Source organism: Podarcis gaigeae, assembly GCF_964106915.1.
Source record: "Podarcis gaigeae genome assembly, chromosome: 6".
Taxonomy (NCBI): Eukaryota; Metazoa; Chordata; class Lepidosauria; order Squamata; family Lacertidae; genus Podarcis; species Podarcis gaigeae.
Window position 1 is genome coordinate 57,034,839 of NC_139682.1, and position 13,583 is coordinate 57,048,421.

At 39.4% G+C, this 13,583-nt stretch overlaps 2 protein-coding genes across 5 annotated transcripts; one reads left to right on the forward strand and one right to left on the reverse strand.

Moving 5' to 3' along the window:
- Positions 1-404: 404 nt before the first annotated feature.
- Positions 405-4,751, reverse strand: IFT25 (intraflagellar transport 25). The gene is made up of 5 exons (XM_083742712.1): positions 4,610-4,751; positions 3,370-3,476; positions 2,435-2,503; positions 1,616-1,659; positions 405-610 (listed from the first exon to the last, which is right to left on the reverse strand). The coding sequence occupies exons 1-5, from the start codon at positions 4,705-4,707 to the stop codon at positions 491-493; spliced, it is 438 nt and encodes a 145-aa protein (XP_083598838.1). The 5' UTR covers positions 4,708-4,751; the 3' UTR covers positions 405-490.
- Positions 4,752-4,861: 110 nt separating this feature from the next.
- Positions 4,862-12,516, forward strand: LRRC42 (leucine rich repeat containing 42). Of its 4 annotated transcripts, none has more exons than XM_083742650.1 (8): positions 4,862-4,998; positions 6,900-7,378; positions 8,533-8,664; positions 8,960-9,078; positions 10,463-10,551; positions 10,735-10,848; positions 11,272-11,356; positions 12,247-12,516. In XM_083742650.1, exons 2-8 carry the CDS (start codon positions 6,915-6,917, stop codon positions 12,471-12,473), a joined length of 1,230 nt encoding a protein of 409 aa, XP_083598776.1. In that variant the 5' UTR covers positions 4,862-4,998; positions 6,900-6,914; the 3' UTR covers positions 12,474-12,516. The 4 variants fall into 4 exon arrangements, with proteins under 4 accessions (XP_083598776.1, XP_083598778.1, XP_083598777.1 ...); XM_083742652.1 differs by lacking the exon at positions 4,862-4,998 and adding an exon at positions 5,050-5,182; XM_083742651.1 differs by lacking the exon at positions 4,862-4,998 and adding an exon at positions 5,807-5,941.
- The last annotated feature ends 1,067 nt before the right edge of the window (positions 12,517-13,583 follow it).

Here is a 13,583-nt window from a genome sequence, read left to right on the forward strand (position 1 = left end):
ACTTCACATACTCATAAAAGGGGATATCAAAACTGTCAGGGATACCTCTGAAACAGATACCTAACCATTTTTACACAAGTGGTTCACTCCACTTTGAATGCTCTGACAATACTGTAAAATTTATTTGTGTCAGAGGACCTCTTGATGCATAACAGTGGCTAACACTCCAGCACTGAAGTGGCCAAAATGCAGGGAATATTTCAAATAGTCTCAGATTAATAGAGGTTGTCAGGAATGTCCCTCAAATGGGGTCATGACATGAGTGAATAGGAACGCTCCATTTATAAACCTAGATGAAGGCAGTGGTGAGTTCTAGTGGAATAGAGGTATCATATTTACTACATAGTTTAAGAGAATTTACCAACAACAAAAAAGTCTGTGACAAAGATATACAAAAGACACAGTTTAGAAAACATACTTTAATGCTTGGATTACACAATCTATAATACAAATATCAGTACAATAATTATACAGTTGTGATTGCAGCACATTAAGTTTGGTTTTCACTATCTTGTGTTATTCCTTCTGCTGTCACCCTATGAACTGACACAAAAGCATCAAAGCCAGACAAAATAATGAATCGCAAGTATGTCGCTTGGATCTCAGGAAACTGCCAAAAAGAAATAAGAATAAGAATAACAACATCAATAGTTATAGAACTATGGGCACAATTCAGTGCAAGTGAAGCATTTTTCAATGGCAATAATTTCAATGTGAGAGATTTAAGAGCTTTTTTAATTTACAAAAACTGAAATCAATATGATTTGAAATCGCTTAGTTTTAGATGAAATGTATTCTGTAGTTGTTTGATACTCAGCATGGGAATACTTAAGTTAATTGAAAAATAAACCATTGTATGCTAGAAAGAATCCGAATCTAAATCTTGCTATACTAAAGACGTAGTAGAAAACTCCCCAAATTACAATCAGGTTACAGGAGTGAGCTGATGACAGGTATGGTCAAGATCAGGCTACTAAGTAAATTTCAAATTGATTTTTTAAAATTTGATCTGAATCAGCGTTCCTCTATATTGCTGCTTTTTGCTTAATATTTAAGAGGCTTGGGAATTTAGCAAACTATGATGATAGAAGTTGTATCATGAGAAATTACTACACATTTCGTATTAAGATATAACTATAGATATAATTATGACTATTCCTTTTCACACATATACACATATAATACAGTTAATGTAAAAAATGATGAATATTGACAATCCTGCACATTACAGGGGGTACAATCCTAAATACATTTACTGATGTGTAAGCTCCATTGAGCTTAATGGGACTTACTTCTTGGCAAACATGCTTAGGATTGCACTGCAAATGTGCAAAAATACATAAACCAGTCAGTGTTCATAATCCCTAATGGTAACTGTCATCACTCAAAAGTATAAAGTACTTTGGTTCAGATATGGAACTGTCAAAGGCGTCTATGTTTTAGCAGTTAAATGTAACATAGGCATATATATATTAGTAGGAACATGAAAACATTGCTTCAGATTTTATCAAGCTCCTACTAATGTCTACATTACCTTGCTAACTCAAGATTTCCCCACAAATTCATTATGCACTCTTTGCATACACCTCATTAATGCTAGATGGCATATACTTACCGAAAATTCTTCTGTTTGAAGTTCTCCTTCTTTATGTTGCAACTCTGAACATAAAACAAACAAGCAGCACCTTAATATGTAACATGATGTTTAGATTCTGGATCTGAAAATTCACTGGAGCGCAAAAACTCATAATCCTAGTAAAGATCTAAATTAACTCCAATAAAGTTAACACACTCTGTAGATGGTATGTCCCAAGCTTCATTAGGGCCACAATGTAATCCACTTTAAAATAGTTTAAAATTAGCAACTTCTCCCATAATAATCTACCCAAGGTTATCAAAGACCCTTCAAAATGTACTATATTTTCACTGCTATATTATTTTAAAAAAATACTCTTAGACCAATTGCAGGCATAGACAAAGGAAACATTTAATAGCTTCCCAGAAAAATATTGTCATGGAAGGTAAGAAATTACCACCTGGGTTCCAAATAGTAACAGATATTTATAGATCACTTTTGCTAAGTGCTCCAAGCACTTCATATACAATATCTGAATAATCATAGCAACCAACAACCCTATAAGATGGGGTAATATAAAACGCACTAAATTGTTCAATGAATGGCACAAAACAAATTATAAGCAGGCAACAGCAACAAGTCAGCATCTGGAAGTTGTGGAGAACCAGCCATTGGTTCCTTAGATATCACAGAAGTGTGCTTTGATCCTAGTCCTGCTTCGTATATGCAAACTTATTCCAAATGAGTTCAATAGAACTTCCTTCTAATAAGAGATATAGGATTGCAGCCTTAACTGATTTGTACATCAAATTGCAATCATCCACCTAATTAGAACTGTTACATCAAGTAAAGAATTACCTTTTTCAATGCATTCTTCAAAATCAACTGGATCTTTAGACACGCTTTTTTCAATCCGTAATGTCTGCACTAAGGACAGTGTTAAGAAAAGAAATTCTTGGTTAAGGCTGCCTAGTTTCACACAAAATTCATCAACAAAGTAGTACTTAGCCTTTACATTACAATATTAATGTTCAATCATGCCTAAGATTTCATTAATTATGACAATTCACAGATAGTATCAAATATAGAACTGTTAAAAGACACAGAAAATCTAGGCTGAGTTGCATTTGGGACGTATCTATAACCTTGTGATCAGTTGAATCCCCTCTGCATGTGAAAAAACCCCACAAGTGTTTGTACTTTATCCATTGTATTTTCATACACAAACTAGCACCCACATTCACACAGTTTTCTACACAGCTGCTCTAACCTATATAGAACCACAAGCGCAGAACCCTACACAAAACCTCACTGATCAGTATTCCTCAGCTTTCCTAGTTGTGCGGGCCCCTGCCAGTTGCCAAATGTGCAGGTGGATAGGGCTGCTGTGAGAACCAATTTCCCACTCCCCACGCCCCCCAAAAAATGGGTGGACAGGTGGAGAGCTGCCTTCTGGCAGTAACCACTGGAAGGCACTGAAACAGGGCCTTCTAATGGTGGGCTGGGGCAGGGCTAAATCAGCCCTAAATCTTATGGATCCCAAGCCAGAATCATTGATGTCATGCAACAGCACTGGGACCTGGAGCTGGCACAGTGATCTAGTCCAATTTGGGCCTGATCATCTGCCTCTCCCCACCATCCGCTATGGTCACAAGAAGCAGGAATACAGATCCACTGCTACACAAAAGCCCACCAGCAGGAGGGAGGGCTTGGATTGTGACCTAAAGCAAAAAGAACATTTTTTTTTAGGAAAAGATGCTAATATAACATCTAGCTGTATAACATCAACTTACCACAATAACACTGGATTGTGAGTTTGCTAATGGTTACACATTTATGAAAACAAATAATAAATTCCTGTGGAAACATCCCAGTTGTTGTCCAAAAGGTTTCAGATTTTCTGTTAAGAGAGAGTGAAATAACCTGTATGAATGCAAAATGTTAGAAATATATTGTAGATATATCTGTAAGAGAGAAATTTTATTCAATTTACAATAATAAAGACATCCAACATTCCAATACCAATGTTGCATTTTAACATAGTAAACGTTAGCATTAACTGTATTACTGTTTTCACCATATATTTGGAATTCTTCCATAATATTCTATGCAAGGTCCCTAAACAGCAATATCAAGGACCTTAAATGATAGAGGGGGGGGGGGGAAATCATATTATATTTTACATGGTACCAGAACAGGATTATAGATATGTTACACTTTTTGAGACAAGGTACAACTTAATATGAAATGTTTTTATATGTCATAATGACAAGCTAAATATATATGCCATTGAAATAACATTCATTGTACCCAATCGGGCTTACTATTGAGTAGACACATGGCTTTTCAAAAGGTACACTTCTGACCTTATCTTCATTAAACCTTAGAGTTCAAATTCATCACAGTAGAAAAATAATTTAGATTTACCCGTTAATAAATTAAACAAAAAAATCCAACCTTCAAATGACCTAGTCTCTCACCCCCAGATAAGACCTGATATTTTCTTACAAGTGAAAAATCCATGAACAATTCCTTCAGCCTATATTCTACAGTATGGCAGCCTATTACAACTATACTGTGCCTTAGGTTATTTGAATGTGTGACACAAATGCTACACAGAGTGTTTTTTCCCAGGGGAGGACACAGGGGTACGCATACCCCTAAACATTTTGTGAATCTAAGTTTGGCCTCATTGAGGGGCAGTATTTCAATATGAGTAGGAAAATGAGAGTACCCCTAAACATTTTTTATGGGAAAAAACCACTGGCTACAAATACTATATTCTTCCATGACGCTCAAGTTCATATTTAAAAGCATTTCGGAAACCAAATGGATGGGTTTTACCTCCAACCCAAAGGAAATAATTATGCGAGTTGAGGATGTAAAAAACCATTCATAAAACCTGAAAGTAAACCTTTTTATATATATACACCGAAAAGTGAACTTTAGTCCACGAAAACTCATGATATATAATAGCAATATTCAGGCGCTACAAGGAAAGAGCCTGCTACTTCATCAGGATCAAGATCTTACCCATCCGTGATATTTTCTGGCGGGTATTTTTCATCACTTGATGTTGCTTGAACCACATCGGTTCCTTCGGAGCTAAGGCAGTAGTCCGTGAATTTCATGTTTTCTCCAACCTCGGGAAAATTCGCTTCCTAAAAGGCCTCTTGAATCTACGGAGAAACGTTGCCCGGTTGCCTAGCAGCCCATCCCGACTCGAAGGGAAAACCCAGGAAGAGGCGTGACCAGCCATTTCTACCTCTGCTGCTTCCTGGTTGCTTTTGGCGCCATGTTTTCTCTTGTCTCCGGGGCAAAACGGATGGGTGATCCTAGGAAATAACGGAGAAATCCCTACCTAGGAGGCCGAAACGGCGGCAGCAGCAGCTGCTGCAACGAGCCCCCCGGCCCCTCAAAAGGTATATAGGCAAATAATGGTGGAGCACGTATTTTCTCTGACTCGGGGGACAGCTCTCGTGGAAAATGCGACCCCCACCACCAGAGAGGCATCTGAAAATTGTATGCTACAAATGCAGACAACAGTTCGAAGTTGTTGGTTTGGATCCAGACGAACAACGCAGTCCTAATGGTGCCTATGCAGCAGTAAGTCCTAGGGAATCCAATGGGCCTTGCTCCCCAATTAAGTTGGTTTAGGATTGCAGCCATCCTTGCGTTGAAATCAGGGTCTAGATTTAGCCGCGGCGGCTAACTGAAGCCCCACAGATTTCAGCGAAGGCTGCACTCCTAGGCACCCTTACCTGCTGAGAGCAAATCCTGGGTACGTCCATTGCTGCAGTTAAGTCCCACTGAGTTCATCGAGGCTTTACTTCTAAGTCGTGCATACATAAGAAGATTGCGCTGTTAAGAGGGACTCTCGTCGTCTGAATCCTACCATTATCCCTGTATTGCAACTTGCAGACGTAGGGCTGTGACAGCGGCATATCACACACACACCTCGCAGTCACAAACCTGAACTGACTTGAGTCTGCAGCCAAACCAGCTCAAGTTAAATTCGCCAGCCCTTTCTTAAAGCCTCCCCTCGTGCAGCTTTCGTGCAATAGCACCGAGCTTTTTACCTCTCTAACTCTGCAATCCTATGCATATGTCTGCTTAGGTGTGAGCCCCCCCCCCCCCCGATCTCAGTGGCCTTGATGCCAGGTAAGGTAGGATTGCAGCCCGACCATACAAAATAATAGGAGACGAGACCCAAAATCACGCAGCAAATGAGAGGGTGTGACTCTCGTCTTCCTATATTTGTGGTCTTCGGGCGCGTTGCTTCCGAGACTTTTTCGGGCTCTGCCTGCATTCAAGGGAAGCCGCGCAGGTGTTGCCTCGTCGCCGAAAGCCCTCGAGGCTCCCAAGGTGCAATATTCCTCGCTAGCCTGAAGGACTGAGGCTCCAGTGGCGCAGATTCCCCCCCACACACCTCGGTAGTTTGTCTTTATTATGTCTATGGTCGCGAAACGGTCTGCGCGTTATGCAGCACGAGTTTGCGGAGTGGAGTTGTGGGCATTCTGCATTCAGACGTGCAGGACGAGGCGGGGAAGTCGCGGTGTCACGTATTTGAATGGCCCCCTCCCCCGCACCCCAAACAAAAACTCGTCGCGTTTAATAGAACTGGGAGAAAGGATTTAGCGCCCTCTCCCCAGTTAACTGAAGTGCAGGGAGGTTTTTAACTTGGAAGAATATATAAAAATATTGCATCACCCTTGCACACACATAGTACCGCGTGTGGGTGGGTGTACTTTTAGTTGTTCTTAGTTTTTAAATGTTTTGATTTTGTTTTTACATGTGCTGTTTTGTTACTTTGCCGTTTGTGGCCTTGGGCTCCTTTGATGGGGATGGTAGGATAAAAATACATTATCCAGAATGTTTGGAAGGCATTCTTAGGGCATAATGTGGGTAGTAGAGATCCTGCTAGTGATTGTGGGTGTGACTCCCTCAAGCTCAAGATTTGTTGGATTGTCAGTCATAGATACAATCCTGTCCCTATTTTGGAGGATACAACTCAAAATTCTGGGCAACCAAGGAGTGAGGAAAGAATGCCCGGCCACTTTGAAACAACGGCCTTTTCTTCTCTTCCTGTATATTGTATATTTTTTTTTCAAAGGAAGGGAATTTTGTGTCAAGTACTGTATCCGCTTTGCCTATCTATATCAGCCACTGAGAACGTGTTTTTTGTTTGCTTGTTTGTTTTGTTTTAAAAAGTGTAAACTCTAGCACACTTGTGGCACTGTAGAAATCACACACATAGACATTTCCCAGATTAAATCCCTTTTTGCTTTGTTTTATGCTTTACCTTGTTTGTTTCCTCTCTCAGAAACTTTAAAGAGGAATGTCATGCTATCTCTATGCAGAAAATTTTCCAGATAGAGGATCTGTCTACATTCGGGAAAATGGACAACTATATAAGGCAAATCAAGCATCAGGAGGAGTAAACAACAGTGATCCAAAGCCAAGACCTTCAAGACTCTTTTCCAAAGGATTTTCTGTTGAGCTCTGTGTGAATAGGGAAAATGACAATGGAAGGACAGATCACTTCATCTTCACTTACACAAAGAAGGGAAATCTTCGCTATTCTGCCAAATCTCTCTTCAGCCTAGTTCTGAGTTACATTGCTGACAACATTCATCATGTTGATTCACTGGTTGACTTTCCAGAACAGATAGCCGAAAAGCTTTTCTATGCAGCAGATGCTAGACAGAAATTTACAGAACCAAGAACAGGACTCTGTGCTTTGCAAAAATTTATTGATGCTTATGGAAGTTTAGTGCTTCAGACTCTATGCTTGAAAAATGGGTAAGCATGCATAACTTGTTCATAGTAGCACATCTGCACCCCCATTAAAGGAGTCCTCAATAAAGTAGCAAATCACACTGCCTAGAGCTAAATTAAAAGGATACAAAGTGAATAAGGTTGTGTGGTCTGTTCTGGCTGTTCCTAGTGCTTCATAGCATTTGAATCCAAATGCATCCAACTAAAAACTGAATTTTATCTTTTTTATTGTTTTGGCAGCTTTACTTTTTTCTGTGTGGAGTAATGGAGCAATAACATTGCTTTACACCTTACAAATAAGATTCGGTATTGGCCTTTAAATGTAAACCCTTTTATCTTTCCTAAGTGCAATTAGTTGAAAATAAGCTTTCTTGAACATTGCTTCCAAACAACTAAATTTAGGCTCAGTGTGGTTCTTCACAGCAAATCTGTGATGCAAATTCAGTGTGGTACTCTTCACAGCAAATCTAGGAATGAATACTGGCTTCTTCTTCTTCATCGTCGTATCTGCACCAAATATATTTTTCCTAGAAGAGATGCTCTTTTACAAGTTTCTGTTATATATATGGCTTACTAGGACTGTTACTGTTTCTCGTATCGGGCTTTCTCATAGCTGATTATTTAGCTCAGGGGCAGGGAACCTTAGGCTTGGGGGCCAAATGCACTCTTTCTGTCTGGCCTCTCCCCAGATCACCTCCCTCACCAGTTCTGCTTTGCAGTCCCCTCAGATATTTTTTTGCATGAGTGGAATGTGTCCCTGAATTCTGATGATGTTTCTTGCTTGCTTGGATGGGGGATAGAAAGGGATGTGTGAGCATGTGTAGAAACTACCCTACTGGTACAAAGGCAAAATCCATACTGGGGGCTCTGCACAGTTTTCCCTCTGGCCCACCATTCTTAGGAGGCTGTCCATGAGGAATTGTGTCTGTTGGTGCTGATAAAGGTTCCTCACTCCAGGTTTACTGTAGAATAGAGCATAATCAGAAACAGAATATTGGATCAGGGCATTGAGGAAATTCTTGGTTGCTTTGTAAAATACATATATATCTCAACTGGACTAAACTAATCTCATAGGCATTTCCCCCATTGACAGAGTTGGTTGGCGGTGCTAAATCTATGGGAATGAAAGAAACTGGACAAGGGTGCAGAATCTTACAGTTGTGTTTGCTCTTTTACAGTTACCTAGTTATTTCTGAAAAACTTGAAGAAATTAAATCTTTCCGGGATCTGACATGTTTGGATTTGTCCTTCTGTAAACTTGGAGATGAGCATGAGCTGCTAGACCATATCACCAACAGGACACTATCTAGGTACAGTACTGGTTTGCTGCAGAGGAAGTGAACCTTTGGTTTGTTGTTGAAAGAACTGTGGCAATATAAATCAGTCTTAAATGCAGAAAGTCTGAAACTCAGCAAATTTTACTCATTGTATATCTCACAGCTGGCTTAGTTTTAGAACTTTCCATTTGGCTTTGGAAAACTCCCGTCTACTTACCAAGAGCTTCTGAGGGTTTTTGGTTTTTTTAAAGAAAGAAAATAAAACAGTATGTAAATTTTATTAAATAAATAAATAAATGTGTAATTGTAGCTTTTACATTTACCTTAGTTTAACTCGGCTTTTCCTGAAAGATAACTGCTTGTCAGATGCTGGTCTTCGCAAAATGACAGCGCCTGTCCGAGTGATGAAAAGGGGCCTTGAAAATCTCTCAGTATTGGATTTGTCTTGTAAGTATAGCTTCAGGTTGGAAACAGGGTATATGCATTGTAATCCAGCATTCATCCTTGCCAATATCAGAAGAATTTAATAAATAAAAATTAATCAATATTGAGTACCCATTACAAGAGAGAGATAGAAACTGGAATAGCTGCTGTTCTATATTGTTGATTAAAACCGGCTGCTGTCCAGTTTACACAAGAGATGGTCAAAATGTGCTGTGTATTCTGCAACAGAAATAGCCAATTTTCTATTGCACAGTTTAATATGGAAACCATGCATTTTAGTAGCTATTGTATGGGCTGACCCTGAGGCTGTAATTCTAGATTTACATCATAGCAAATATCTGATATAGTTCCATGTCAGCTACCAGAACCCAGCCCTGGACTGGATATAGCTTTGAGCTACTTCTTTGATAAACCAATTGAAACAAAGGTAGTGAGGCTCTGTCAAGTAGAGCTTAGAAAGGCTGAGCTGTATATGGCTGTGGAAGGGTTAGTTTGTATAGATTGCTTTGCACATCAAAAGGAGGCCTAAAGTAATTTAGAATTACAGAATGCAAAATGCATAAATTCAACAAAACAATACAAAACATAAAACATTGAGTGTTCATTCAAAGAAAATGTAATTAAAACCGCACAAAATAACCACTCCCTTCATACAGGATCACCACCAATTGCCACTAAAGGCTTGGGGGCATAAAACCATTTTCACTTGACACCAGAAAGATGACAGTCGTTTCTGCCAAGTTTCTGCCAAGACTTTAGACACAATGAGTCTGTGGTTTGGGAGAGTTTCTGGTGCAAGGTTACTATGTACTATTAGAACTTGGTTTTCATCCAAGTGTGCATAACCCTATTACAGGTGGTGACCATTTTAGGCACATCCAATTGACGTGTGCCCACCGATGTGTTGGTCCTTATGGACCTGAAAGAAGGCAGAATGGAGGCTGGGTGGAAAGGAGCAAGTTTATATGCGCTCCACCGATGCGCATGGGGCGCTGGAAAGGAACCCCAGTGCGAAATGGTTGCTGCCTATATTACAAACTAAGGTATTGAATGTCATTAACATTGACTTCCCATATTGACTTAACCATTAGTACCTATTTTATATTGTAGGCATTTATGTATTTTTTTATTTTCTTCCAGTCCCTGGGAACTAACAAACCATATCTAGATATTAAGGCAGAACCGTGTTTACCAGAAAAAAAACAATTACCTTTTTACCACCCATAATCATGTAAAGTATATGCAGATTTATTCTGAATTACTGGGCCGTATCTATACTACAAACAGTCCTTTTGCTTAATCCGCTTTATCATTTACGTGCAACTTGAAACTATTTTGTAATTTAGCTTAATTTTAGATTTAATACAATATTCTTGATTTTATATAGGTAATCCAGGAATCACCCGTTTGGGACTCAGGTATCTGCTTCCTTTCAAAAAGCTGAACTGTTTGGATCTTTCTGGAACTTGCCTCAAGGTGAACATATTTTTCTGCTCTGCTGAATATCTGGAGCATTTTTATCACAGAAATGAAATGCAACTCATGTTATATTGACTGCAATTTCAAAGAAAAGTCAAAATTTTGTCTTTCTATAAAGTCAGACTTTGGTTGAAAGTTATTTCTTTAAGGGGATTTGTTTTGGTTTTTCTTTTTACCTAGGACACAAATGCTGTTGTTTGCTGGATCCAGACACAAATAGGTCTTGTTCATTCAGAGGTGCCCTTGAAAGAATTTGATCACAATAGCTGCAAAACAGAGGGATGGGCAGAGCAGGTATATCTTAATGTACCTTCTTGAACTATTTCTTGACTTCATATAGCAAGCATCTTCCTATGTGGGAAAAAATGATATTCCTGTGTGGTAAAAAGGGGGGATTTTCTAAATGACTCAGAACCTCTGCCTTCCTCTCATTAATACTCCATTAGTAGATTAAGGCTTGTATACGCTTTTTAACAGAACTTTAGTTTTCCTTTTAAGACTGTGTGAGTTGTTATGCAAACTCCATATGGCTCAGTCAACTGTATATCACTCAGCACTGGGATGTTGAATCACAGGGGAACTGCCATGCATTAACAAACAACACTTGAAAAACTGTAAACTCATATTCACACTGAATGTCAAATTATAGTGGTGACCTATTAGCTTTGAATAAGTGTGCTGCCTACTGAAACTTTTTTGCAATTCTACTTTTCTCAGACCATCTTGCAATGGGAGCATGCAGTGCAAGAAGCAATTAAACCACAAGAAACCCTGAAATCTCGAACAGCAGCTCAGCTTTTCTGTAAGCAACTTGCATGAAGATACAAATTTCTAAACTTGGAATTAGAGCTAGAGTGCATTTTTGTAAACTGAGCTAAAGATGATTTAAGCACCACTGGAAAACAGCAAATGCAAGTGGAGCTTTCCACAGAGTCACCACTCATGGTAGCTCCAAGAACTGAAGAGGCAAGCTAGTTTTGAAACATGAGCAGTGGCTTGTGTCTTTGACCGTAGGAGCTTATAGCTGCAGACAAAGAAAGTAGCATTATCGCTACGCTTCTCTGTGGTCAGAGCAAAGCGCTTAGACCTTAGCAATTATTTAGAAATAGGTTAGGAGAAAATTAAAAAGACAGCTGAAAATATCATTCAATTTGTAACATGTAATACTCGATCATTTAAGTATAAAGGCCTAGATTTTGTCATGCTAGTAACATGCAACTACATTCAGAATTCCGTGTAACATTGCTTCTGCAAATGTGTTCTTTTGCATAGAAGCTGCAGGTAACCACCACCATCACCACATTTATGTTCTATTTTAAAATGATAGGAGAGGTCACAATACAATAGCAATTCTTGAGAAGCTTTGAACCCTTAAAATATTTTGACTACAGTCATACCTTGGTTTTCGAACAGCTTAGTTCTCAAACATTTTGGTTCCTGAAAACCGCAAACCCAGAAGGGACTGTTCCAGTTTACAAACTATTTTTGGAAGCAGTGCTTTGGTTTCTGAATGTTTTGGAAGTTGAATGGACTTCCAGAACGGATTCCGTTTGACTTCCAAGGTACGATTGTATTTGGAAACTGCCTCTTTAGGTTAACTCTTCTGTTAGTGCAACTGACCCAAACTGAACAGTGCAAAATTAAGCTATATTCAAAATTATGTGAAGTTACTTCATAAAATTTGTCTTGCAGATGGAAAAAGAGCCAGGACAGAAGAACCTCTTGAATTAGAGCCTTCTGAGAACCTGCAGTTCTACAGGCCAAGAGCAGAAATGTTAAATTTACCTGTACTAATAGGGAAGAGCGAAGAATTACAGAAGAAGAAAAAGAGAGCTTCAGCTGAGCACAAAGAACAGTGTTTTAAATCAAAGCAGCTGAGCTTTTCAGTGGCAGACTGGGACTTACTAAATTCTTACTGAGTATGAGTTGCATGCAAATAAACACTTTTAAAAGAAAAAAAAATGGCACAGCTGAATTTTCTGCTTTCCATCAAAACAGACAGTGGCCTCAAAAAAAAGCAGTGACTTTTCCGTTTCTGAATCAGAGAAAACAACTGATGACCTTTCAACTAATGCCTAATGTGGGATAGATTAAATTTTGGTGAGCACCCTCCAATGTTTCATTTTCAAAGGGCTCATTTACAAAAGGACAACACATGTTTAGCTATAAACCCTACGGTTTGAGAAACTGCTTGAGGTAGTGTTAGATATGAGCCTCTTAGTGGTAACTGATCTTGAGTGACTTTTTCTCTTACAAGCAAGTCATCGCTATGTGTTTGTCCTTGTATTTTGTGTGCCGTAGTCAAAGGAACAGTGTGAGACTTAACCACAGATAATAGGATTTAACAAAATAAACATAGGAGTCGAGGAATTGAACAATAAAAGCCGGTAGTATAAATACATCTACAATATGTTTTAAATATTTTATCCTTTTTGAAGTGGAATATCTGTTTGAACTGATTTTGATTGTTCAGAGCACACCCAAACCACTGTTGACTCTTGTACATTATAAACAAACTGGGTATTAGTTGTCATGCTTAAACATGTTTCGGTGGTTTCAACTAGTGAACACCAAAGGTATACAAAACGCTACACATTTTCCGGCATAAAGTATTTCAAAATAGAGTAATACCATGCGGCTTGACTAATCATAGGTTACATCTGATGTACAAAGTGGGTGCTTTTTTCCTCTCCAAGCTGTAGGCCTCAGTTGCCATAGCCTATGTTCATCTAGGTCAGGGGTCTGCAACCCACGGCTCCGGAGCCGCATGTAGCTCTTTTACACCTTTGCCGCGGCTCCAGGGCGGATGCTAGCGAGGGGAGGAGGCGCATTGTGCGCCCTGACACGCCCCACTGTTGCGGGCACTGTACTGGCTGTGACGTCGCATGGGGGCAGTGGGGGCGTTAGTCACGCACCGTCCCGACGTCACCTTCCCGCTCGCCCACTACATTGTAAGGGGCATGTACGCTGGTCACTGCATTGAAAGGGGGCATGTACGCTGGTCACTGTTTTGAAAGGGGAGTGAAGAA

What these genes read in the sequence shown, in the direction of transcription:
- IFT25 (XM_083742712.1), bottom strand. Translation starts at nt 4,707, where the DNA reads ATGAAATTCACGGACTACTGCCTTAGCTCCGAAGGAACCGATGTGGTT. An exon ending in CCAGAAAATATCACGGATGG is followed by an intron (nt 3,477 to 4,609) that starts GTAAGATCTTGA and finishes CTCTCTTAACAG; the next exon opens with AAAATCTGAAACCTTTTGGA. An exon ending in CACAATCCAGTGTTATTGTG is followed by an intron (nt 2,504 to 3,369) that starts GTAAGTTGATGT and finishes CACTGTCCTTAG; the next exon opens with TGCAGACATTACGGATTGAA.
- LRRC42 (XM_083742650.1), top strand. Translation starts at nt 6,915, where the DNA reads ATGTCATGCTATCTCTATGCAGAAAATTTTCCAGATAGAGGATCTGTC. An exon ending in TTTCTGGAACTTGCCTCAAG is followed by an intron (nt 10,552 to 10,734) that starts GTGAACATATTT and finishes CTTTTTACCTAG; the next exon opens with GACACAAATGCTGTTGTTTG. An exon ending in AACAGCAGCTCAGCTTTTCT is followed by an intron (nt 11,357 to 12,246) that starts GTAAGCAACTTG and finishes TTTGTCTTGCAG; the next exon opens with ATGGAAAAAGAGCCAGGACA.